Here is a 24,750-nt window from a genome sequence, read left to right as displayed (position 1 = left end):
GGAAAAGAGTACATAGCACATTACAGAGAAACCAACAGAGGAATCCCAGTTCTTAAATACCCACTGCCGCCGTCATCACCTTTTCACACCGCGCAAATACAACGAGGGTGGCCAAATTCGGCATCTTGCTCTTTGCGTTGCTCACCAGAAACTTTCTTTCCACACCAACTACCTAGGTACGCAACAAACCCCGCAAAAAAACGCCAAAACTTCACATGTCAAAACTTAGGACCCTTATCCCCCGAAGAGACAATTCTTCCTTTGTGTATCAGCTCAGCAAGCGGGGCTCATTTTGGATTTGGCTACGGACATGTCATCATGAAGGGTGACCGACGTCAAGAACATTTCTAGACCCGCACCCGGATCCAATATTGAACAGTCAGCTGCGCAGCGATTGGCTGCTAAATGCGACAAGCATTGTTAATAAGTGGTCCTCGCCTACGAAAGCACGTACTTCGATATAAAGGCCGGCTATACCTATCGTACCGAATATACCACATGGCACCACTCGGAGGTGGTCGCTCCGGCGAACACTTTGACAATGCAATCACCGAGACTGAAGCGGGAAGGGAAACAAGATACTGCAAGTTTGTATGATGCACCATTAAATTTGTTGTTCCTGCATAACACTAGTAATACGTCGCCGGGCGCCAACCAAGACAGCTAGCTCAATACCGTGCGCAGAAATCTATGCTTTCTCCGGCCCACCGAGCAGATACGTTTCTCGCGTGCCTAGGACGTCTTCAATCGTCTCGTCTGTGAAGCGCAAGTCTTCTTCAATCGGTACTGTGTCCTTGATTTTGAGGAGCATGACTGGCAGCGCGACGACCAAGCTGCCTGCTAGTAGTATCCAACTGGATAAGAGGATATCCATATAAGGCCTCTTGTAGCCGTCGAGTCGGAATACTATAGCTGCGCCTGCTGATTGAATGCCCTTGTAGAAGCCGGCAAAGTTTGCGAGTTTGCGACTGTTGTTTGAGATGGCGCCCATGAACCTGGGTTAGGGTTAGCAAGGGGATGGTGGGGTGAGAGAATGGGGGTAGACACATACCAATATACACATGTTTGCCATGCAGCGTCGTAGAAGCCATAGGCTAGGTACAGAACCATCGGTCCTCCATATCCCCCATCTTTCCAGTCATATATCGGAGACGCATCGTCGCGGGTGTACTGTCTTTGAAACGCATAGCCGCCGCCCCATACGCCAAACGTGAGCAAGAACATGACCAACCAAGCACACTTCGCTCTTGTAGTTCTCCTGATATTGTGGAAGTCTAGTGCGAACCCGAACACGCCCGCGCCCAGTATCTGAGCTAGCCAGTATATCGCGTTGTTGAGAGCGCGGGTCCGCACAGTGAATCGCGCATAGTTTACGTCGTTGAATTGGTACGTATAGAACCAGTTTGAGGCGAAGAACATGGGGAACATAAGGATGATGTATGGATCCGTGCGCAGTGTTTGCCAAAGGCCAATAATCTCAGATTGCCAGGTTGGATGCTTCATAAGGATGATCCTGGAGCCGTCACTACGAACAACGTGTTTGGCATCGATGAGTGTCCAAGAAAGGCACGCGCCCAGGAAAGTAAGGATCATGAAACCGATATACGTCCCGTTGGTGACGGCTGCTGCTTTTTCATCACCTGTATTGTCGAAGTTCAGGCCGAGTTGAACCTGACAACAGGGTTAGTTCCAACACTTGTTCACATCTGGAGGAGCTATGCTCACCAGGGCCCCTATAACAGCACCCATATTGAAAATGATCCAGAACCAAGAAATATACCTCCCCTTGAGCTTCTCAGATGGATAACTCATCATGATCGCGCCTTGCGCAGCCCAAAGAATTCCGGCACAGCATCCGAGCAAGAAGCCTGAGAAGACTACATAGCCGAGATTGTGAGTGATATTAAAACACAGATATGAACTGACGTATACGCAGTAACCGAGACCTCCAAACGAGAGCGCAATGCGGATACCCAGGACATTGGTGATGGTACCAGCAAAGAAGCCGACGACGGCAAAGGTAGCGTAAAGCGTAGTGTTGGCGGCGTTGCTAGCTTTTCCATCATCGTCGATACCTGCGGCTCCTATCCCGTTGACAGCGTTGAACATGCCTGGGTATGTTAATGAGCCGAAAACATGTTGCGATAACTGAACTTACCAGGACAGAGGAAGCAGACGAATGAGACCAAGACCAACTGCGACTCTGGCGACGCATAACATGGGAGAGTGACCGGCCCGATTTTCAATTTCTTGTACTTCCATCCTGTTGGTCTTTCGACACCGGCATGCTCGTTGGGTGGAACTGGCGTTTGCGCCGTCGCCCATGTTCTGTCGGCTTTCGTCATCGATCCTGATGGTTGCGCAACTGCTGGATAACTATGTATGTTTCAAATTTTAATCGGGTGTTGTAAAAAAGTTCTCTGATGCAACTAGAGGGTAGAAGCTATCGTAGCCGCTATGAAAAGACGAGACGAACAAGACAGACAGGGTGCAATCATGTAATCTCCTTAATACAATGAGACCTCCTTAACTGCATCACCTAAATGCGGCGAGGGATGTCAGCCCACATGGTTATCATCGCACTGCCTGGTTTTGGGGTCTTGGTTCTCACCGCTGTGCTACCTGACCCTATTTCATGTTGTACGCCCACGAGTTCCTTACATACTCGAATTTGGTATCATTCGATTACTCATGACCTCAACAATCACATACTATCCTTGAAACCGACTTTTTGCTACCTTCTGGCGATGAAAAGAAGATTGTACCTACGAGGCTGGACTTTGAACATGATCTTTGAAGCCCCGCTCTCATCGCGTAATATGGCACTGCAGGACGTCTCCTTGCATAAGCGTGTGGCGCGACTTGGACAGTCGAGACGCACACCTTGCATTTTTAGATGTTCGCCCCAGAGGTAGTCAGGTTCAAGGCGCAGTTCCGAGGGTGAGCTTATCCAAGCCCGGCAATGGGGCCAGAACTCAACATTGCTACCACGTGTAGCTCGGAGCATCGCGAAGTGCTCACGTGAAATTGGTACTTTCTTGCGGGGAACCCTTCTCCCTGGAAGGATGTGATCGGTTTGCATCTTGTGAAACATGTGAGGCCAATCAACGCAAGGCATCTTACCCTTTGCCCGTTATCTTGCGAGGGATTACCGTACAGACAGAGAGGTGGTGATGCAGTGCGACTGCAGTCATATAGCAATCAATACTTTCGCAGCATGTGCAGCGGTCAATCGTTCTGCACCGGGCGCAGCTGTGTTTGTACGGCAAGTGGTCCTCGTACTGATTCACAACAGCAATAATGGTGTGGCGTAAGCGCTGACTGCAGTATTGTGTCGACGCCAATCCATTGACGCCCCGTATCTTGCGCATGGCACTGCCCGACCTTGCACATTCTACCGTGCGCTTCGACCTTGACATCCACTCACCCGCAGTGCTGTATCCGCTATGTCCACACCTGTAAACACATCGGCTGCCATCCTGGCTCTGAGTAAGGTAGCCTGGAGACTATCTATCTCGCTCTCTAACCTCATTTCGGACGCCAAACCCGGCCATGCGGCTCTACTGAATCTCACAGGCGAGGTTGGATTGCTCGGCAATGAGTGTTACCAGATCCATCTCAAACTGCAAGAGATTGCGAACAATACCGAGACAGGCTCGCCTCCACCCTACGATGGCGACGGAAGAATATGGGCTTCTCTTGCAACCCAGATACACGAGACGAGTCAAACGATACAGGAGCTGGAATCATTTGAAAAGGGGTTCAGGGTAGAGAAGAGGGAGGATTCTAGTCTCGTATCCCAGCCAGGACAGCTAGGAAAAAACGAAGATAAGATAGAAGAGATGGAGAATAGTGTTCGTAGACACAGTGATAACTTGCGTACTACGCTGCTATTGATTCAAACGTGAGTTTCGTAGTGAAAGAAGCTTTTGAACGTCGCTGAACCAGACTACAGTGTACTTGCACATTTTGTACCTTCTGGTGTTGAGCGAACGCTTCGAGATGATGTTGCCGAACTCGTGCAGATGGTCAAAAAGTTGCAACGTTTGTCGCAAACTGGTCCACCGTGGCGACACACTCAGACCGAAGCCACCTTGATGCAGTATGCACAAGAGGTCATCGTAAAAGGTACAGCTGCGAAAGAGCAAAGTATGGTTCCAGACCCCATGGCTGGGGCATCGACCGGAGAAATCACCGAGACAAGCGACCCACCATGGACAGAAGTCATAGTAGCCATCCAGAAAGAGCAGAAGGAGCCGGAATCGAAAGATGCGATCCCTAAAAGCGTACCTAGAAGAATGAAGACCGTCATGCGTAGTACAGGTACAAACGAAGATCGGCAACCACGTGAGATATCTGACTCTGATGACGACTTGGACACCGATTTTGTCAAGTCTGCCTTGAGCACTGGAGCCCAAGCATTTGAATCAGGGGACTGGCATGAAGCAGACTCTATGCTTCAGGAGGCCTTGAGCATGCTACAACAGCTTCCAAGACAAAGGCGAGAGTTCTGCGATGTGTTCGACCTGCACTACAAGTTGGCGGTTTGTGCATACCATATCCTAGACCCAGCAGATGCAGAGAAGGCTCTGCATAGCCTTATCTCCCAGTCAGCAACCTCTGATCAGCACAAGGAGTACATTTACGACGCTATGCACTTGCTATCTCAGTTGTACATCCGTCGGGGCAATGTCGATCGCGCGCGAGTCGAGTGTGAAAAATCGTTACAGGCACGACGAAGATTGCTAGGAAAACAAAGTGGCGCGTCTCTCGAGTCGATGGCGCTTATGGCACATATATATGTGTTGCTAGGTAAGCGTGCGCGTGCAAAATCGTGCCTGGCCATGATACCGGAAGCAAGCCGAGAGACCGTTCTGAGGACTGTCGAAGACTCTTTGGCTACGGATGTGGAACATCTCGAGTTTTCGTCGTTACTGTCCCGAGCTGTACCTACAGAGAGCGAGGTGGCCATAGACCGCACTCCCAGCAGGCTCTCGACATCCACGCTCAATGCCCCATCAGACCGCCATGAGAGCGACGCAGGGTCTGTGATGACGAGATCGCCTGCCGCAGGCCCATGGCGGCTCCATCGAAGCCTTGCATCCAAAGACAAGACATTTGAAGATTCCATGTCCTTCCTGGAACGGTCGCCGCCTATGCCGGGGACAGTCGATATGAGCCCTCCAGACGGCAGAGAACGTACTCAGCAGCACAGTCCAATCCTTGGCAAAGTTGACCCCACAGGCACCAGCCAATGTGGACCCGAAATACCGAAAAGCAAGACCCTATCTCGCAAGGAGATACTCAACAAGGTTGGGTGCCAACCAAGAGATCGCACCGAAGAGGCTGTCTGTGACGGGGACCTAGCAGCCTTGGCAACCATCTTGAGCAAAAAGAAAGGATTCTGGAAATCGAGCCTGCGCAAGCGGGGCCGCCCGGAACGTGTGACTGCACTGCATTTCGCTGCACTATTCGGCGAAATCGACATGGCACAGCGCCTCATTGACGCAGGTTTTGACGTTAACGAGGTTCCTTTTGGCTATTCAACGAGACTGACACCACTGAACTTTGCCATTGGCGCTCGTCAAGTAGATATGGTCAGTTTGTTGGCTGCGCATGGGGCAAAGCCAGCGCATCCAGACACCTGGTCCACATTAGCAGGGCAGCTGCTAAGTCGCTCATGGCTGATGAAGACCATGTCAGATTCCGAGCGCAATCTGGTACCGTCGCGAATAATTGCAATCATGGATATCTTACTGAAATGTGGGTGGGACATTGACACACCAATATCGACGACTGCTGGCACAATGCTACACCAAGCTGTGTCGTTCTGGACTGGCGCATACAAGTGGGACCTCAATCTTCGTGCCGCGGTGACTTCGTTTCTATGCGAAAGAGGCGCAAGTCCCTTCGAAACGAACGGAGAAGGCAAGACCCCTTATGACCTGGCTGCCGCTTCAGAGCATCATGACCTTATACAAATTTTTGAAGCGTGCGTGAGACGCAAGGAACTTCTCGGGACGTCAGCGATGCCTGTGGAACTGCCGGGACAGATCCCTTGGTAGCGCCTCAAATCAGTCGCATGGGGTATAGAGCCAAGCACCTGATTTGTACTTACATCTTGGCAGTCGCCCAAGGAGCCTCAGACTCGTAATGTAGATAGTGTTGTATCTCAGATGTTAATATTCCAGGAAAGTGTTTGAGATAATTGATGGTGAAATGGAGATAGTCGCCAAGTAATAGTCAGATTCGATAATTCGCTCGTGGGTGTGTCATGTAACTCATATAGTGTAATCTCGCCGTCTATATACTGCATTGGAAAGAATAGAAATCGTGACAAAAACGGAAAATGACTGGTTGCCTTACTAGAAGAAGACCACTGGATCTGCCTGCAGCTGATTGAGTCCAGGCAAGGAGTCATGTATGATAGTGCAGAAGATATCATGTGACGCTGGTGGGTCGTCCTGCTTATCCGTCAAAGGCGTGAGGCGAACATTGCGTACTTGGTTCTTGGCCTCGGGACTCAGATGGCGTATAAAATCCAGGACAGGTAGATAGTTGAACGCATAGAAGTGAAACTGGTTTTCGGAATACATGACTGAAAGACACTCGTGATAGATCAGACGGTTTGTCCGTAGAACATCGAGTGTTAGATGCCGGTCTGGATGCGGGCGACAGTTTCGGTTCCATGTTCTGCTGATGGAACGCGAATCGCAGTCGGTGTAGAGGATAAAGCGTTTGTTTGATGAGGGTAAGACGTATCTGAAGATTTCCCTCCTGATCTCAGATGGAATGCGGAGTAACGGAGGGTAGGTATCCAAAGGTGAGATTGTCTCTGGAATGGAGATTTGCTTTTCTACCGACTCTTTCGAACGGCGATCTAGACGACGTAGGCGGATTTCATCTGTTGTTTTCGGGCTTGGCACCATCTAAACACCTGTCAACACCACCCGGGACCATGTGTATGGGCGTCCTGACCTTCTTGGCAGATGTCTTGGCCGGCATGTTTGCAATATGGACTATTACAAGGGACAGATGCAGACGTAGTTAAAGCAGCAACAGGTTAGGATGCGAGTGCAGGTTGTGTCCGAGGTAGGAACGATAGGCGGAGCGGTCACGGGATCATATGTGCGCTCGACGATATCACACAAGAGCAGACAAATTGACGCGTGTACGATGTGATGACAACCGAATCAGGGTTGCGAGACTGGAGGACGGCGGAGATGTGGTACAATGCATAGAAGGGCGGTAGAAGGTCGACAGAAGGTTGCGGGCGGAGAAGAAAGGCCGACCTCCGAGGGGTCACGTGAAAAGAGACGTGCCCTGGAAAATTCATGGACGCGTCTGCGGGGACAACATACAGCTGCGCATAGCTCGACAATACCCCTCACGACGCACTGCGAGCTTTGTTGCAATTTCCAAGCCCCGAGGGACTAACTTTTACTTTTTGTATTTGCACTTCCAGCTAGCATGTCGTTCGGCGGTCAAACACCGACCATTGTGGTGTTGCGGGAGGGTAGGTGCCTCAATTTCTCCTACTGATTATAGAACTAACGGTCTCAGGTACCGACCAGTCACAGGGTCGAGGCCAAGTCATATCAAACATCAACGCTTGTCTTGCGGTACAAGCCACGATCAAAGGAACATTAGGGCCTTATGGCGGTGACCTGCTCATGGTCGATGAGAATGGCAGGCAGACAATCACCAACGATGGCGCCACGGTCATGAAGGTAGATGACGCCATATACACTAAAGCAGCGGAGCCAATTCTAATTGTATGCAGCTCCTCGACATTGTTCACCCTGCCGCCCGCGTCCTCACCGATATTGCACGATCGCAAGATGCCGAAGTGGGCGATGGTACCACCTCAGTCGTCGTACTGGCGGGAGAGATACTAAAGGAGATCAAGGACTTTGTTGAGCAGGGAGTCAGCAGCCAGACCATCATGAAGGGTCTGCGAAGAGCCTCACATCTCGCCGTCAACAAGATTATGGAAATCGCCGTAGACACCGCCGAGGGCAACCAACGCGACACACTCCAGAAGCTTGCCGCGACCGCCATGAGCAGCAAGCTAATCCACAGGAACGCCGACTTCTTCACAAAGATGGTCGTCGACGCCGTCCTTTCGCTTGACCAAGACGAATTGAACGAGAAGCTCATTGGTGTCAAGAAGATCACTGGTGGTGCGCTCCAAGACTCACTCTTCGTCAACGGCGTCGCTTTCAAGAAGACATTCTCATACGCTGGTTTCGAGCAACAACCAAAGACGTTCAAGCAGCCGAAAATTGTGTGCCTGAACGTTGAACTCGAGCTGAAGAGCGAAAAGGACAACGCCGAAGTACGGGTGGAGCAGGTCTCGGAATACCAGGCGATTGTCGACGCGGAGTGGCAGATCATCTACAACAAGATGGAAGCGCTATACAAGACGGGTGCCAAGGTCGTGCTCAGCAAGCTTCCCATCGGTGATTTGGCAACACAGTACTTTGCAGATCGCGACATCTTCTGTGCTGGACGTGTCGCCACCGACGATCTAGACCGTGTATGCCGAGCAACAGGCGCAAGCCTCCAGTCTACCTGCTCCGACATTCAAGAGAAGCATCTCGGTACTTGCGAGTCCTTTGACGAGCGACAGATTGGTGGCGAACGCTTCAACTTCTTCCAGGGTTGCCCAGAGGCCAAGACATGCACTCTAGTGCTCCGTGGTGGCGCAGAGCAGTTCATCGCAGAGGTCGAGCGAAGCTTACACGATGCCATTATGATTGTCAAGCGCGCCATCAAGAACAGGAATATCGTCGCTGGAGGTGGCGCCATCGAAATGGAGATCTCGTCATACCTACACAACTACGCCGACAAGAACATTCCTCACAAGCAACAACCCATCATCAAGGCATTCGCCAAGGCCCTCGAGGTTATCCCTAGGCAACTGTGTGACAATGCCGGTGTCGACGCGACCGATATTCTCAACCGCCTGCGAGTAGAGCACAAGAAGGGCAACATTTGGGCAGGTGTCGACTTCGCAACCGAGAGCATAGCAGACAACATGGAGAAGTTTGTGTGGGAGCCTAGTCTGGTCAAGATCAACGCTCTACAGGCGGCGACGGAGGCTGCCTGCCTGATTCTGAGCGTTGACGAGACGATAAGTATGACCTCACTCACTACCCCATTTCACACATGGAACAAGCGCTAACTAATGACACAGAGAACCAGGAGTCGCAGCAGCCACAGGCACCAAACAGGCCGCTACCACCGGGCGCCGCACAAAGGGCACTGGGTGGCCGAGGTCGCGGAAGGGGTATGCCCAGGCGGTAAAGTGTCGTCGGGATCATCAAGGGGAGGGCGTATACCATACCATGATAGAGATTCGCTATACACGAAGAACGGCCGTCTATGAAGTAATGCGAAAAAGACTACTCGCTCGCAAGATTGTGGCATCCTCGGCGTGAATATTGGTATCTGCTTTCCATGAGATATTAATCTTAGTCTTCCACAACACGGGGTGTCACAACTGCCTTTCCATGTATCCAATCGAGTTCTAAGATCCCGCTAGTGTCTTGACTTGAACGTGTTCTTGCTCGTGACAGCTATACATGTGTGTCTCAGCTCTGGCTTGCGGCTAAAAGCCCCAAATCTTGCGTAGATGTTCAGCTCCTCGTATGATAGAAGTGTATATGGCTAGGCCTGTGTGACCACAATGGCTTCGCGTGTTCAGCTGAAAGTTTCTAAGCGGGTGTTGCATGGGCGTTCTTGGATAGGCTGATGGCGGTGGTGGTGGCGATATGGAGCGGGTTGTAGGAAGTTGAAGACATGGCTGTTACGTCATGCCATACACCAGCGTTGAGGGCCGAGCTATGATAGACCCGCCAAAAGATAGCAAGGAAGTGGGGTTGATGCTTGAGAACGACTTTTAAAACACTTGGTGGTGGCTAAAAGGTGTATTGACTGAATCGATGGACGACTCGGGCAAGTTGAGAATCAGGGCCAAGGCGATGACAGTGTAGAAGCTTGGAGTATCAACTAAGGTAACGCATTCCCCTGATTCTACTCCAGATGATAGCGACATTATAGCTGATTGCGTGACGAAGGAAAGATGGCAATTCGTACCAAAGAAAGGACACAACTTTGGTATCGGAATTGGGCAGAAGTCGCTTCACACGTACGGATATATGGCGACAGTTAGTTATCCAAAATCTACTTTGTTGATGCTTCTCAGAAGATTAGAGAGGGAAAAGTCGCCCGGCTTCGGGATCACCGGGTACTTATGGACTGATTGAGAAATAGCGATAAATTGGCAAGAGAAGGAGTTTGAGATCTACCCTTAGATCCACGCCCAGATTACGGAGAATTTAGAAGCATATACTGAGCCATAACGCTAGTTGAATTTGATCTGCATAGCCGATTGTTCAGTTCTGATTGTTGAAAAAAAGGTAGATACGTAGCCCGCTCGCATGACTATTCCTTAATACCTCGTTCACTCCAACTCATCCCATAACTCTTCACCCTGCTAAAGTAGAATGCGCGGTCGTTTTTCAATCCGAATTCACCCCAGTCATCTGTCAAGCGGTTGTAACTCCAGTATCCTTGCCAGACAAGTTTGTTATTCTTTGCTCCTTTGCCCGCATTACCAAAACTCAGCGCCATCTTATACAGGTACTTTGGCGTAGCTCCCGGTGTCTCGATATGCATTGTACCCTCCTGTTCCGCGGGTTCAGGACCGCTCATACGCCAGCGGCCCATTACAGCATCCTTCATGGCTGCCGTAGGCAGATTATGGTGGTTTTTATGTACGTGTTCGGTATATAGATATGGTACCACGTCAGCTGGTTCCGTAGTCGTGAGCAGCGAGATACATGTACCGTCGCGTAGGAAACGGAGGTAGCGGAAGTAGGTTACTATATGGATGGGTGAGTTCCAAGACGAGGTTGTGGGGAGAGCTTGGCCGGGACGCGCATAGTTTACGGTGCTGATGTAGCAGCCGTTGAAGCGGATACGAGGACGGCGCTGGAATAGGGTGCGGTAGGTGGGGTAGATGGCGGGGACTAGGAGCTGTGTGAGAGATACGGGCGTAGATGTGGCGGCTGGCGAATCAATGGGCGTTTCGGCGTCAGTGTCGTCTGAAATGTCTAAATTGGCGGTGCCGAGGACGATACCATCTGAGTCGTTATCGTCGAGGGGTTTCCCGTCGATTTGGCACGCCCAGGTGTAATGCATGGCTGCAACTCCATATTCTGGGCCTAGAGCGAGACGTTTCCAAACGCGATCTTCAGTAAGGACCAGATATGCTAGCCGTTTGGAGACTTGAGCTAGGCGGACGAAAGATGCTATGTCTCGTATGGCAAGCTGCTCCAGGATCTCGACAACGATCTCCTCGGGTACGTTGGCGATGGGACATGGTGGCGCAGGACTGAGATCTGTTGGCGGGGGTTCCCCATGGATCGTGGTGCCGGAGTAAGAGTCAATGAGCTCTTGGAGAGTTTTGGAGAGACCTTGTAGGGAGTGGTGGGCGGTATTCGGTACTGTTGCAGAGGCATTCGAGGAATTGGGGTCCTGGGGCTTGGCTGGTGGAGCTGGAGCGGGAGCGGTCGATGAAGAAGCGGCGGCATTCGAAGATTGTGAAGCCTTGAGCTTCTTGAAGTAAGAGGGTGGGAAGTGCTTTGCTTTGTATGTCTCTTGGACTTTTGAATCGAGCTACACACGTCAGGACGAGGCAACCCTGTAATTGAATAGAGGCTACTAACCTTGAATGCCTTCCGGTAGAGATCGACGCTATCTCCTAAGCTACCTTGGCTCTCCTTTTCCACAGCTTGCTCGTAGTGCTCCAATGCAGACTGCGGTTCTGGACTTGGTGCGAGCGCAGCAGCGGTTTGGGCACTGTTTTCATCCAACCTCCGACCATGCTGTTTCTCACCCAAACCATGGTACGTATAGGAACCGACCTCATCGCCGCCCTCTAAGCTCAGTCTACGGGCGTCGGCGTGCGATTGCACATCCGGCGCATTGCTTTTGGTGGCTTGTTTGCTCGATGAGGAAGTGGCGGTGGCCTTTGCAGAGGCAGGTGCTTTGCCCTTGGATCGGGCCGTGACCTCTTCCCTCCATTTCTGGCGAAAAGATTCGAGCTCGGCCTCGGTGTTGGTGGGCACGTCTTTGGGATCCATAGTAGAGGTGACCGGGGTTGGTGTTGTCTTTCGGCTATACGCGGTATGTCCGAAGTCGGTCGCAGGTTATCAAGGTAATCAGGGTCTAGTGCAGTGTCTAGTCGGCGTCTAGGAAGAATATATGTCTAATAGAAATCTAATGCAAAAAGCAGACGCCGGTACTCGCAAACGCTGAAGGCGCAGGAACGTGAAGTAACGGCGATTGAAGGGCGCAAGCCGATGCATGTAGCATGTTCTAGCCTCAGTCTATGCATGATCAGATAAGAAACGCCCTCAAGTTCCCCGGTTCATCGGAGTTCGGACCAATCAGCCGGCGTGGGCGTTTGCGGGAATGACGCGCCAAAGTTTGTCTACCCCGATAATTGTGTGGTTGCGTCAAAGCTTCCCGTTGCCTTCGTCACCACTTCTCCATGCCCATCACTGCTGGAGACGATGCCTGCCACACCTGACTCACCACTCCGCAACTTTCAATTCACCCCTCGCGCCGCTTCGAGGTGACACGCGCGATCGTTCATAGCAAACGTAGAAAAACAAGATGGCGACCGCCACCCAGCGAGCCGAGGAAGCGGATAGCGTCGTGGGCGAAGTGACGCTCGGCCAGAAGATGATGTCTGCCGTCTCGGGCAGTGTCCTCACATCGTTACTAGGTATGTCGCATATTTTGCCATTGTATTCCTCGAGTGCGGTGAAGAGAGTCAATCTGCCGCACTTGCGCAAAAGTGTAGTCCGCAAACCTCATACTGACTCTCACAGTGACGCCCCTCGATGTCGTGCGCGTACGGTTACAATCACAAGAAACCTCCCCTAATACCTCATCATCACGCCCACGTGGATTTAACGGCGCCGCATTAACACAATTTCGCGATCTCCCTCCAAATCTCGGCATATCATCGTGTTGCAGAGAAGTCTTTTGGATGAACAACAAAGCGCCGTTCTGCGTAGCCGGACCCACCATGGCACCGATAAACCCGGCAGATATTAGCTGCGCAGTGGAAGAGGTGGAAAGGAAGACTATCAACAGCACATGGGACGGACTACGAAAAATCGCACAAAATGAAGGCCCGAAAACGCTATGGAGAGGGCTATCACCCACGCTGGTCATGGCAGTGCCAGCAAACGTAATCTACTTTGCCGGATACGACTGGTTACGGACAGCACAAACATCACCTCTACGACAAAACGTATCGGATACATATTTACCATTGGTAGCGGGAGCGACGGCCCGCGTACTTGCTGCAATAGCCGTAAGCCCAATCGAAATGTTCCGGACACGCATGCAGGCTGCGAATCACACGGCCACGGCAGCTGGCCACTTCCGCGAGACTATGGACGGTCTACGAGACATGGTCGCAAACCAGGGTGTTTTCAGTCTATGGCGAGGTCTTACCCTGACCCTTTGGCGCGATGTGCCCTTTTCCGCCATCTACTGGTGGGGCTACGAAGAGACGAGGAATGTCTTGACCGATCAAAGAGGTAGAAGAGAAGCAAGAAACGATGGCTTCGAGTTCCGTATGGGCCGAGGCGAAGAAAAGGTACGAAGGAGAAGCCGATCTAGGAGCCAGGAGAACCACAGAGATACACTTGTCGACAGCTTTATCGCTGGTGCCACATCTGGAGCAGTCGCTGCTTTCGTCACAACGCCATTCGATGTCGGAAAGACCCGTCAACAAGTAGCAAGACACATGGGCGAGACTGCCAAGGACATTGCTAAGTCCACTCGCCCCGAAGACCAGTCAATGCCCCACTTTTTGATGCATATCTACCGTGAACAGGGCATGCCTGGACTTTTCAAGGGCTGGGCAGCAAGATGTCTGAAGATCGCACCAGCATGCGCCATTATGATCAGTTGCTATGAGTTCAGCAAGAAGATGGCTCTGGACATGAACGAACGACGTGAACGCGAACGACATTCGACATGAACAATGATGACGGAGAATGTATGATACCAACACTACAGGAGGACTCACGTACTTTGTATGATTTTTGCATAGCGGCGCATTAGGGACTACGGCGGTCATCCCACACTCACGGTAGCATCAGCGGCGTCTCGGTGCAAAAAGTCAGGCGGGTGGTTCTTGTCCATCCCATAATTTGAAGAGTTAGATATACTGCGACATCAGGGGGCAGCAACATGCCCTCTCGCATGCAAATGATTATACATTATTACTTTCTACGCTTCTCCCCTTCCATCAGTCTTCTCCAGAAACTGCAAAAAAGCCTCCTGACACACCCCAGCCCTAGTAACGTAGATCTCATGTCCACCTCCCTCAACACTCACAACTTTACACCTCTCCCCGATCTTCTCCTTGACCTCCTGCATCTCCTCTACTTTGACTGCCACACTCCCCGTCGGCGCCAAAATTAACATCGGACACGTAATCGCACCCAAGTACGGTCTCGCATCCAACGCCTCCAGAAACTCCGCATACTGCGCTAACCCCTCGCCATCACTCACATTTATCATGTCTAGGTAGTTTTCCATCGCCGCTTCCCCATCAGCATTTTCATCTGAATACGAGGGCACAGGCACCGTCCCAGGTACCCTCACCAACTCCTCCGCCCACCCTCTAGACCCCAACTCCCTAACCGCAGCCCCCCAACTCACACGCCCAAAAGTAAAAAGCTCAACCGCCGCTCTCGGCAAATGCGTCGGCGATGCACAAATCGTCAAACTACTCACGCGGTCCGGGTATGCGGACGCTAGTATCTCACACAGCATACCGCCTGTGGATTCACCTAAAAGGTGCACGCTTTGTAAACCAAGTGCGTCTAGCAAGTCGATGATTTCGGAAATTATGGTCGTTGTAGTGTAGGTATAGTTTTGGTAATGGGGAGAAGATGGGGATGGGGATGGGTAGGAGGAGTAGCCATGCCCGCGGAGGTCGCGCTGCAGGATGCTGTAGTGAGGGCGGAGGATAGGGATCCAGTGCGACCAGAAGGCGGAGTGGCGGGCGAAGCCGTGTTGGATTAGGATTGTTGATGGGGTGTGGTTTTGAGAGGATGGCGAGGTGCAGGGCGTGAGGATGTAGTGGGTAAGTTGGCCGTTTGCGTGGTGGAGGTATGTTCGACCGGCAGAGTCGGTTGTCAAGGTCATGGTGGTAGTGTGTAGTCAAAACCTTTTGGATGGGTGATTGTTTCATCTTGGAAATTCTGTTTTCATACTGTGATGCTGTTATTTTTTTATCTCCTTTTCTGGCATGTTACGTGGGGGCGCGGGTGGTGCCGGCGATATGTGGTTGTGGTAGTACGAGGTCAAGGTGGTTTGTGGGGCATGCGGGGAAGCATGGTCGCAGTCGGGATGTTGGTCTTTTTTACCCCAGTTTCTGGGATTTTGAGCGTATGGTTTGACATGGGTCTAGGGTTATACCCGAAGTTTGAAGTAGAGGGGAGATGGAATGCTTGTATGGTCTTGGAAGTGTTGGGGTATTGTATGTATATCTTCGATCCTTCTCCAACTGGTCACTACCACTACACCAGTGTCTAGTCTAGACTGAAGTAATCGCAAAACTCGATATGTAGACTACATCAACAGATTACACTAGTTGATACTTCGAAATGACTGTCCTTGATACTCTTCCGAGCCTTTTGGTCTCGAGTTTCACAGCAAAAGTTGCTGCAGTACTAGCCATACCATTCTTCCTCCTCACAATAACCTACATAATCGTCGTCCCGAATATCCTCAAAGTAAATCTCCCTCCCATACTCTCAAACCCCCTAACTCCCAACTAATCGTTTTCTCCAGGACCCACGCCGCCGGCACCTCCCTCCGGGCCCCCTCGGCCTCCCCTTCATCGGCTCTCTCCTCGAGCTCTCAGACACCGAACTCGTCCGACACAAAGTACAAGCCTGGCACCGCAAGTACGGCGATGTATTCCACACGAAAATCGGTGCCACAGACTACATATGGCTCTCATCTCCCCAGGCAGTAAAAGACCTCATGGACAAGCGCTCCAGCATTTACTCCTCACGCCCACCCTCACCCCTCGCCCAAGACGTCGCCTCCGCTGGTCGCCGTCAACTGTTCATGCCGTACGGGCCCCGCTGGCGCAGTATCCGCAAGCACAGCCACGCGCTGCTCAACCTAGGAAGTAGCATAAAATACCAACCAGTCCAAGACTACGAGTCCAAGATCCTGCTTACCCAGTTGTTGCAAGACCCAGATTCCTTCGCTTCGATAAACCGGCGGTATGCCGCTAGCGTCATCATGCAGGTAACCTACGGGCAGCGCATCGCAGACTGGGATGCCCCGCTGATCAAGCGCATCTACGACGTTTTGGAGCGTTTCACCGAGATGACGGCGCCGGGGGCGTGGGCGATTGAGTCGTTTCCTTTCCTCGCGTCGTTGCCGCAAGGGTTACTTGGGAACTGGAGGGCGCATGGTGAGCGGATTCACGTACTGGATAAGGCGGTTTACATGGATTTGTGGACAGAGTTGAAGCGCGCGACGGATGCGGGGACGGCAAAAGATTGCTTTACGAAGAAGTTTTACCTGGATGATCCGGCGAGCGCGGGCATCGATGATTTATCCGCGGCGTATACGTGTGGTGGGCTTATCGAGGCTGGGTCTGAGACGACGGGGACGGTGTTAAATAATTTTTTGTTGGCTATGGTGTTGTTTCCTGAGACGCAGAGAGTGGCGCAGGAGGAGTTGGATAGAGTTGTGGGACCGGGGAGGTTACCCGAGTGGGAAGATGAGGAACATTTGCCGTATCTGAGGGCGATGATGAAGGAGGTTCTGAGGTGGAGGCCGGTTAATAAGGCCGGCATGATGCATGCTAGTAGTGAGGAGGATTGGTATCGGGGGTGGTTTATTCCAAAGGGAAGTGTGGTTATGCTGAATTGGTGGTATGTTCTTACCTCTCCTTTATTTTCTTCTGCATCTGCTTCTTAGTTTCTCGGCTCTTTCAGATGGACGTACTAACACATCTCACAGGGCTATTCATATGGACCCCTCCCTCCATCCATCCCCCACTATATTCTCCCCCTCTCGATACCTCAATTCACCTCTCTCCTCCGCTCAGTACATGACCTCCGCCGACCCCTCTGCCCGCGACCACTTCTCCTTCGGTGCCGGCCGCCGCGCCTGCCCGGGTGTCCACGTCGCTGAACGTTCCATGTTTATCAACATGGCACGCGTCCTCTGGGGCTTTTCCATACGCAAGAAGATTGGTAAAGATGGCAAAGAGGTCCCAGTTTCGGATAAGATGATGCCAGGCTTCTTCAGTGTGCCAGAACCGTTCGAGGCGGATATTAGACCGAGGAGTGAAGCGCATGCAAGGGTTATGAGGGAGGAAGGAGAGAGAGCTGAGAGGGAAGGGTTGAGACATTGAAAAGTTGTGGGTTTGTGTGGTCCGAACTTGATTCAAATATATGCTATGTAAAAGTAGTGGGTTGCATAGCTACCAGTAGCTCGTAGTTTATGAACCTGGTTACATCAAAAAACTTGTCTTCCATTTCCATCACATATTGCTCCCATATCCAGTTTTCCGAAATAGGCACATCTAGTCTGTACAAAGGGTCATGTTGCAGCTGGTACTGGAAAGCCATCGCAATCTCTCTACGCTGCTGGCTATCTTCCTCTCCCCATGCTGCCTGCATACTCACAAGCGCGCTTTCGTCTTCTTGCCACATACGAAAATACCTAGCATCGTACTGATTAAATAGGGTCTGGAGTTGCTCAGTTGGCAAGACTATATCAAGATTATGACAGGCTTTAACGGCGTGGGTGGTCCATTCGCGTGGATGCTCGAATTGTAATTGGCATTCCCTGGCTGGACAGGTAAATAATGCAAAATGTTGTTCTGTGTAATATCTTTCAACGGCGTGGAGGACAAGTAGGGGGCGAACGAATCTTTTATGGGATGAGTTGTTCATACGGTGTTTAACGTAGTGGTAGGCTCCAACAGGTCCACGAAATGGCTTTGGTGGAGGTTTGACAGTCTGGCGTGTCCATGTTCGCTGGAACATCTCCCATTTTATGCTGCCATAATCACGGATGGGTCGCCACAGACTCCGTTTTGCCCCCTTGAAACATTCTAGGTCTGATTGAAGCCAAGACACGTACACTGATATGCCTGGCGGACATTCCTCAGCTATTCTCCTGATCCCGGATGGAAACGGTGCGCCTGTAGGTGTTACGAAGGCCTCGCTGATGATGACATGAGTTGCGCGAGGAAGGTGGCGTTATAGCAGTTTCCAGAAGTCTTGTATATGTCGCATCCTATCCTGCGCTGTATACGGTGTGTGGGTGGGTGGGATGCAATCGCGCCTGAAAGCACCATCATCCTCACCTTCCACCTCGTAGAACGGCTCCATTCTACCGACGTTTACTTCTACTCGCTGCATAAAACGTAGTACATCGACATTGTCGTCTGTGTCGCCATTCAGGCCCCCTCCGTGGAGTAGCCAGGCGCCGTCGATAAGATGCCACACATCTGGCTGTTTCCAGAAGAGCTTCCCCGCTTCCTCGCGAAGCATGGAACATACTTGCATGAGTTTGAAGAGAATTGCGTTATCGCAGAAGCTGAGGGTATATAGTTGTAGCTCTGATGGGAGCCTGAGAAACGGGTGGAATTCCGAGCCTGTCTGGGGAGTCGGGGCCGGCCGGATGTGTGCGGAAAAGGGAATGTAGGTTTCGCCATAGCGTGTTGCGTAAACGTCCTCGTTGATTGTATCCGTCCCGAAGGCTAACGGGAAGATGCTATTCATGTTATCCATGACAGTTGGTGTTGTTGGATTTCGTTTCAGTTTCCATTCGAAGTTTCGAATGTCGTGGATGTAGCAGCGGCAGCTGTCTTCAGTCGAAGATATACTGTCCGATGACTTACTCAATCTCATTGTGTCCTCAAGTACCATGGTCCCCACCACTAGGCGACCCGAACTTTCGCTTTTGAACGAAAAACACAAAAGATTACAGCTACAACTCTACCATGATGTAACGTTGAACGACTCTACCAAACTTGCTACCTAATTGAACAAATACCCCGGGCGCTAATGTATCCCGTACTTGGAGCGAAGCACTTTCTCCAACAGTGAGCATGAGGGCTATGAGCTGCAATTATCTCCTCTACCGTAGTGAGTTGATAGAAATGTATGACAGAAAAGCCGCGTAATGACGTATTTGGGTAGGTCTAATGACATTGCCTCTCAAGTAAGGTAGCTCCAACTACATCTACTCACTTAAAATATAATCCACTCTCACCCACCCCATCTCTAATACCCCGTCCTCTTGGGCGGTGCCTCATATCCCATATCCCAAATCTTACCGCTCTCTTCGCCCATCCACCTCTGACTCTCATTCGCATACTCGACCTGCTTCCTAAAATAAATATTGTCTTGCGACAGCTCCACCGCCTGGCCCGTGAGCTGGTCGTCCCCTAGGAAAGCGTCAATCGCCTTGATCACCGTCGTCAGTGGGGTAATGTGTTCTTTTGGCCAGCGGGCGAGTATCTCTGGCGGACAGAGGTTTGTGGGGATGAAGGCGGGGCAGATTGCGTTTACGGTGATTGATTCTTTGAGGAAAGCGGGGGCCGAGGCGCGGACAAGGCCGATGATGGCGTATTTGCTGGCGGTGTACTGGGGACATTGTGGCATGTAGCTGTTCGGTGGTGTTAGCACTGTTTTTCATGTTGAATCTTCCCCTTTTTCCTCCTTCTCATCATCCTATACTAACAAAATACAGATAGCAAAGAAAAGAAGCACTCACTACAACCCCGCCATACTGCTCGTAGCGACAAACTTCCCCCCTTCCCGCTCCTTCCCCCTCACTCCTCCTAACATAATACTTGAACAACCATAACCCCTGCAACACAGCCTCAAGATTAACCTCCAAAGTCTTCGTACTCAGCTTCTTCACCAAACCCTCCTCATCTACTTCTTCCTCCTCCCTCCCCGCAAAGATATTCTGACGATCGTCAATCCCCCGCGTTCGCGTGGCAGAAATCAAGACGATTGCCGCCCCATTCGTACGCCCGCTTGAAGAGCCGCGCTTGTGACTCGTAGGAGGAAACATCGGTTTGATGGAATATGGCGTCGGGACCGAGGGCAGTAGCTACGCGAGTGCCGGAGTCGACGTTTAGGTCGGCGATGACGACTTTGTAGCCAACGGAAATTAGGTGTGTAGCTACTGCTTCGCCGATACCGGAACCGGCGCCTGTTACAATGGCTACGGGTTTAGACATGCTGGCTTGTGTGCAAGTGTTAGGAAACTCGGTATGCGTGTGCTTAGATCAAGTGAGACAGAGACAGAGACAGTGAGGGTGTGGATTAAGGGTGAGGGGAGTTTTTGTTCACGTCACGGAATAGGTAAATGGTGAATGCCATCGCGGTACTTTTGCACACGTGTTTACTTTTTCTAATTTCGGATGCTCTTGCAGATGTCGTCGTCGTGTCGCAGGCACGTCGGAGGCTCTGACCAAGCGCTTTCATCCCCCACACGGTCTGTGCGGGGTAAACTCCCCTCTATCAACTACCGGTCAGGGTGTATGTGGGGTCATCTGACACGGTCTTCTCCACGCCCCCATCTAAAATACCACACCGGAACATAAACGGGAATGCGTTCATCTTTACAAACCCGGCGCGATCCATCCGATCGGCAAAAGCATGCGAGAGAGCGTCAATAGCTCAATTAACCATTGCTGATGTGGAAAAGCATCTTGTAATTTTGAGACATCGCATGTCCATTAAATCGGCATCTTTGATATGACGAGCCCGACTATCTAACTCTTAACATCAATACTCTTAACAAGTTCACCACCCAACCTCCTGAACTCATGCACAATCGCATCCTTATTCGCCTTGATCTCAACAGCGTCCTTTTTCCCAACTGGCACGCTATTCCACCCGGCCTTGACCTTCCAACTCCTCTGCGCCGTGACAACTGGATTCCATAGCCCCACAATTTTATCTAAGGTCTCAGGATCCCAAAACCACAGCACGGCATCGCCGTAAACTTCCAGCAAGTCTTGAGCAAAGAGCTGAGTCAAGGGTGTCTGAGCAGAGGGGTTTGAAGTTGCTGATCTCTGAAGGTCCAGGTTCTTGAACTGCGGAGCAGACTTGCGTGACTTGCTGGACTTGAGAGAGTATTTCGAAGAGATAGTTATGACGATATCAAAGTCGGAGATGCTGGTCATAAAGAGGGATTCTGGGCTCAGAGCGTTCTGGGCTTGAGCGGTATCCTTGTTGCTGTTGATATGGCGGAGTAAGCGATCCTCCTCTGCACGGACAGCCTGGGTAGCAGCTTTGGCCAACGCAGTCAAACGCGCAGCAACCACCTTCTCCGGTTTGGCTTTGTCAGTCCAGGTTGTGCCTTCTTCATCGAGGTTTGTCGCTGCGAAAAGCACAACGCGGTTCATGGCAGGATCAATACGTCGCCATGCTTCAAATCGCGTCTGTAACCGGTCTAGATCTTCCGACTTCATACCCTTGGAGGTAGTGTCTTCCAGATCCGCGGGGTTTGCTGAAAAGGTCGTCGAGAAGTCTACGATGAGTGGGGCGTGTCGCCAGTCCCAACGACTAATCCAAGATAGTGTTCGGAGGAAACCGGTGGTTGCGGTAGAAGGTACGGGCCAAGGATGTGGCTGTAGGAATGTTCGAATGACGAGAAGTTCGATAAGCTCAGACGAGAAGTGCGGCGCGAGAAGATGTGATGCGAACCATTTCTTCATCAATCGTATGGCCGGTGAAAGAGCTAGAAATCGTGTGCATAGCGTCTGTAGCACTTGGGAGTGTAGTGGCGATTGTATGAACTCGCGTTTGTACAGTGCCAGAGACGAAGCAGCAGATTCCCTTGATGGTGCATCCAACGACTTATCTTTGATCTGGCGTTCGAACAGTGTCGGCTCCCGGTCATGGTAGATGCGGATCCGGAACGTGTAGCCTGTGGATACTGTTACATCCAAGAACGCCTGATTTTGTGCTGGTTGTGATGGGTTCTCCATGCCGACGCGAGCAGTATAACCACGCCCCAAGTTGTCCAAGAGCTCGGCAAGGCGGAGAAGAAAGGCAATTTTGGTACGCTGAATAGCGCATAGATCGTCTGGCCAGCGTCCAGAGCCTTCGAACTGCAACACGACGGATGCAGGAACGTGACCTGCGGAAGGAACTTCAACGGACGAGTACCGCAATTGCGGGTCTGCAGCTCTGAGATGGCGAAGTCGGAGTGGAAGCTCCTCTAGATCGCGAATGTCCTTCTCCATGGCGCTGAAGGCATTCATGATGGGCAAGAAAGGCGCTGTTCCAGACTGTCCCTGCATGCGACCAGCTGTGATAAGGTGGCCGAATGCATCGCTAGTGAACTTGGACTGTTCTGCCACTTGGACACCTACATGCTTGCCCAAGGTGTACACAACAATCTGTTCCATGACAGAAGCTGCATCTTTGACTGACCACACAACACTCTCAAGGATACTGCCATCTTTGAAACGCCTGAGCTCAGCCTTTTCGCCCCAGAACTTGCGGAACGAGGCAGCTTCTTGCTTGTTCTCTGCTGAGGGACCGTGATCGACAGTACGAGTGGCATTGGCGGGCTCAGTAGCAAAGTTGACGAGTATGCTCTTACTTTGCTTCTCTACTGGGCGCCTTGAGGATATCGACCAAGATTCTTCCTCGGGCATCGTGAAAGACAGCGTGGTGATGCGGTTAGTAAGCGCACGTGTCAAGGTGCTATGTATCTTTTGGCACGTCTCGCTCAGTCGCTGGCTGTAGTCCTCGCCCGCGTTTGAAATGCCAAGAGATGCAAGAGGTATCTCGAGAGTAGCGTCATATCGGTACTTCAGCAGCTCTGTCTTGAGGATAAAGGCAGCGTCAAAGTTGTCCAACACCGAGTCGCTGAGCATATCCACAGTAGCTTTTGCCTCGGATCGAAGACGCGAGTATGACCATGGTGTCATTTTGAACAAGATATTCTGGCCTCGCGGTCCATCAAAGACAACAGGTGCAGTCTCAGTCTTCGGGACGGTGATGTTTTGTGCCTGGAAGATGAAAGGTTTCTTCGTCAGATCGCCTCGCGATAAGAATTGAAGTGTCGACTTGAACAGCTGGTAGCTGCTGAAGCCGGAAGAAACCGACTGAGCACCAGTTCCGGCATTTGGCTGCAATAGGAGTGCCATGATGGCGGCGAATTCAAAATTGCCGAATCCTCCTTTGCGCATTTCACCGCCAAACCCACGCTGCTTCAACCAGATACGTCCAAGTATGCATGCATCCTTGAAGGCTTCAGCTCTCGAAGCGGTACCGTGGAGGAGCTTGAGGTAAGCCGTAACGTTGGCATCAGATTGCATGGTGTTGTTATAGAAGGGTGTAGGTGTGAGTGCTTTGCTAGACACTTCATCGTCGTTACCTTTGGGTCGGACACAGTTGGAGTTTGGTAGGAGCTTGTGTGGTGCGAAGGTATTCTCAGGCAGCGACACCAAGATGTTGATTTGGCACTTGGAGCTCGAGAAGTCATCCGCATCGCCATTACCGCTCGGTCGCACAACGAGGATCGGCTGAAGTTGGTTGCCATTTAAACTCTCAAATGACAGCTCAAACTTGTGATCATTGGAAGCTTTGATTCCTGCAGCCAATGATGCCAAATAGTATGATCGTTTATAGAAGTATCGGTGGTTCAAGTAGTCTTTTTCCGTGAACAGACTCTTGGGCATAGTAACCACGAGATCGATGGCTATTCCATCGTCGTTGCGAGTTGCGGTCTTGAGCGGATAGCTACCAGTCGCGTTTATACTGGCAGGTCGTTCGTATTGCAGCTTATACAAGGTGTCCTTGGATGGGCGGGGACTCGGAAAGGGGATCGCAACACCGGCTGACTTGAGGGATTTCTCTGCTTCAGGAATCTATTTCGTTAGAATGCGCTAATAATTTCTCGGTGTATAGAACATACCAGCAGAGCTTCGCGACTCGGTATCTGTTCAATGATGGTCTTGAGCGTGCGCATTGCATTCTCGGCAGGGGCTTCCTTTTTGCTATACTTCAATTTGACCTGATCCAACAGCTCATCGACCTGGAACTTGAACATGTTTGACTTGAAGGATTCAGCTGTGTAGACACCGTCTTGCAGGCTCGGCGCAGGTTTCTTATGCGGCTTAGATACGCTCGTCGCTTTTCCGGCTGCTGTCTGCTTCCTGCTCTCATGCACATCCTCTTCTTCTTCGAATTCTTCTTCTCCCTCATCGCTCATGTCCTCATCCTCGTCGTCTTCTACATCCTCTTCCTGTCCATTCATCTCAACATCGCTCTCGTCTTCATCTTGGGCGTCGCTCCCGTCCAATTCCACTGCATTCGTCTCGTCAAAATCAGCAAAGCTCCCTTCACTCTCTGCCTCGGAGTCGCTATGCTCGAGCTTTCTCCGTTTCGTTGCGGGCGGCGCCATTCTTTCCTTAGTTGATGGGAGGCTACTGGCAATGCGACGCGAAATTTCTCTGGCAGTTTTGCCGCGGGAGTCTTATCGATTGCAGGGGTCACGGCCCTTGTCGACCCACGCCGAGCTCACCCTTACATCATCCCTCATGCGCGTCCTCCACACCCAGCTTGCGGGGGAACAACGGTAGTCTGGACGCGCCTATAATAGTCTATGCGATTCTGGAATTACCATACAGGTTAA

At 51.4% G+C, this 24,750-nt stretch overlaps 12 protein-coding genes across 12 annotated transcripts; 4 read left to right on the top strand and 8 right to left on the bottom strand.

Annotated features, from left to right (window-relative positions):
* Positions 1–688: 688 nt before the first annotated feature.
* On the bottom strand, positions 689–2,345 carry PtrM4_068440 (MFS-1 multi-domain protein; the record flags this gene model as incomplete). The annotated part of the gene is made up of 4 exons (XM_001933522.1): positions 689–995; positions 1,052–1,671; positions 1,726–2,111; positions 2,159–2,345. 4 exons carry the CDS (start codon positions 2,343–2,345, stop codon positions 689–691), a joined length of 1,500 nt encoding a protein of 499 aa, XP_001933557.1.
* A 1,101-nt stretch (positions 2,346–3,446) lies between these two features.
* On the top strand, positions 3,447–6,065 carry PtrM4_068430 (Ank-2 multi-domain protein; the record flags this gene model as incomplete). Its single annotated transcript, XM_066105822.1, has 2 exons — positions 3,447–3,904; positions 3,956–6,065. The coding sequence occupies 2 exons, from the start codon at positions 3,447–3,449 to the stop codon at positions 6,063–6,065; spliced, it is 2,568 nt and encodes an 855-aa protein (XP_065964449.1).
* Positions 6,066–6,365: 300 nt separating this feature from the next.
* PtrM4_068420 (uncharacterized protein) lies at positions 6,366–7,005 on the bottom strand (the record flags this gene model as incomplete). The annotated part of the gene is made up of 2 exons (XM_001933519.2): positions 6,366–6,929; positions 6,979–7,005. The coding sequence occupies 2 exons, from the start codon at positions 7,003–7,005 to the stop codon at positions 6,366–6,368; spliced, it is 591 nt and encodes a 196-aa protein (XP_001933554.2).
* Positions 7,006–7,470: 465 nt separating this feature from the next.
* On the top strand, positions 7,471–9,309 carry PtrM4_068410 (GroL, Chaperonin GroEL (HSP60 family); the record flags this gene model as incomplete). The annotated part of the gene is made up of 4 exons (XM_001933518.1): positions 7,471–7,516; positions 7,564–7,730; positions 7,784–9,140; positions 9,200–9,309. The coding sequence occupies 4 exons, from the start codon at positions 7,471–7,473 to the stop codon at positions 9,307–9,309; spliced, it is 1,680 nt and encodes a 559-aa protein (XP_001933553.1).
* A 1,140-nt stretch (positions 9,310–10,449) lies between these two features.
* PtrM4_068400 (F-box protein pof7) lies at positions 10,450–12,152 on the bottom strand (the record flags this gene model as incomplete). The annotated part of the gene is made up of 2 exons (XM_066105821.1): positions 10,450–11,685; positions 11,736–12,152. 2 exons carry the CDS (start codon positions 12,150–12,152, stop codon positions 10,450–10,452), a joined length of 1,653 nt encoding a protein of 550 aa, XP_065964448.1.
* Positions 12,153–12,687: 535 nt separating this feature from the next.
* On the top strand, positions 12,688–14,071 carry PtrM4_068390 (mitochondrial carrier protein; the record flags this gene model as incomplete). Its single annotated transcript, XM_066105820.1, has 2 exons — positions 12,688–12,799; positions 12,906–14,071. 2 exons carry the CDS (start codon positions 12,688–12,690, stop codon positions 14,069–14,071), a joined length of 1,278 nt encoding a protein of 425 aa, XP_065964447.1.
* A 251-nt stretch (positions 14,072–14,322) lies between these two features.
* Positions 14,323–14,634, bottom strand: PtrM4_068380 (uncharacterized protein; the record flags this gene model as incomplete). The annotated part of the gene is made up of 1 exon (XM_001933515.2): positions 14,323–14,634. The coding sequence occupies one exon, from the start codon at positions 14,632–14,634 to the stop codon at positions 14,323–14,325; it is 312 nt and encodes a 103-aa protein (XP_001933550.2).
* A 1,073-nt stretch (positions 14,635–15,707) lies between these two features.
* On the top strand, positions 15,708–17,482 carry PtrM4_068370 (CypX, Cytochrome P450; the record flags this gene model as incomplete). The annotated part of the gene is made up of 3 exons (XM_001933514.1): positions 15,708–15,836; positions 15,895–16,997; positions 17,086–17,482. 3 exons carry the CDS (start codon positions 15,708–15,710, stop codon positions 17,480–17,482), a joined length of 1,629 nt encoding a protein of 542 aa, XP_001933549.1.
* An 853-nt stretch (positions 17,483–18,335) lies between these two features.
* PtrM4_068360 (uncharacterized protein) lies at positions 18,336–18,989 on the bottom strand (the record flags this gene model as incomplete). Its single annotated transcript, XM_001933513.1, has 1 exon — positions 18,336–18,989. The coding sequence occupies one exon, from the start codon at positions 18,987–18,989 to the stop codon at positions 18,336–18,338; it is 654 nt and encodes a 217-aa protein (XP_001933548.1).
* A 375-nt stretch (positions 18,990–19,364) lies between these two features.
* On the bottom strand, positions 19,365–19,871 carry PtrM4_068350 (15-hydroxyprostaglandin dehydrogenase; the record flags this gene model as incomplete). Its single annotated transcript, XM_001933512.2, has 2 exons — positions 19,365–19,749; positions 19,858–19,871. The coding sequence occupies 2 exons, from the start codon at positions 19,869–19,871 to the stop codon at positions 19,365–19,367; spliced, it is 399 nt and encodes a 132-aa protein (XP_001933547.2).
* Positions 19,872–20,065: 194 nt separating this feature from the next.
* PtrM4_068340 (Short-chain alcohol dehydrogenase) lies at positions 20,066–20,332 on the bottom strand (the record flags this gene model as incomplete). The annotated part of the gene is made up of 1 exon (XM_066105819.1): positions 20,066–20,332. The coding sequence occupies one exon, from the start codon at positions 20,330–20,332 to the stop codon at positions 20,066–20,068; it is 267 nt and encodes an 88-aa protein (XP_065964446.1).
* Positions 20,333–20,869: 537 nt separating this feature from the next.
* Positions 20,870–24,519, bottom strand: PtrM4_068330 (pre-rRNA processing protein Utp22; the record flags this gene model as incomplete). Its single annotated transcript, XM_001933511.2, has 2 exons — positions 20,870–23,983; positions 24,031–24,519. The coding sequence occupies 2 exons, from the start codon at positions 24,517–24,519 to the stop codon at positions 20,870–20,872; spliced, it is 3,603 nt and encodes a 1,200-aa protein (XP_001933546.2).
* Between the last annotated feature and the right edge of the window lie 231 nt (positions 24,520–24,750).

This window comes from Pyrenophora tritici-repentis, chromosome 2 (assembly GCF_003171515.1).
Source record: "Pyrenophora tritici-repentis strain M4 chromosome 2, whole genome shotgun sequence".
Taxonomy (NCBI): Eukaryota; Fungi; Ascomycota; class Dothideomycetes; order Pleosporales; family Pleosporaceae; genus Pyrenophora; species Pyrenophora tritici-repentis.
The sequence above is the reverse complement of the archived record's forward strand: the minus strand, read 5'-3'. Positions and strand labels throughout refer to the sequence as shown.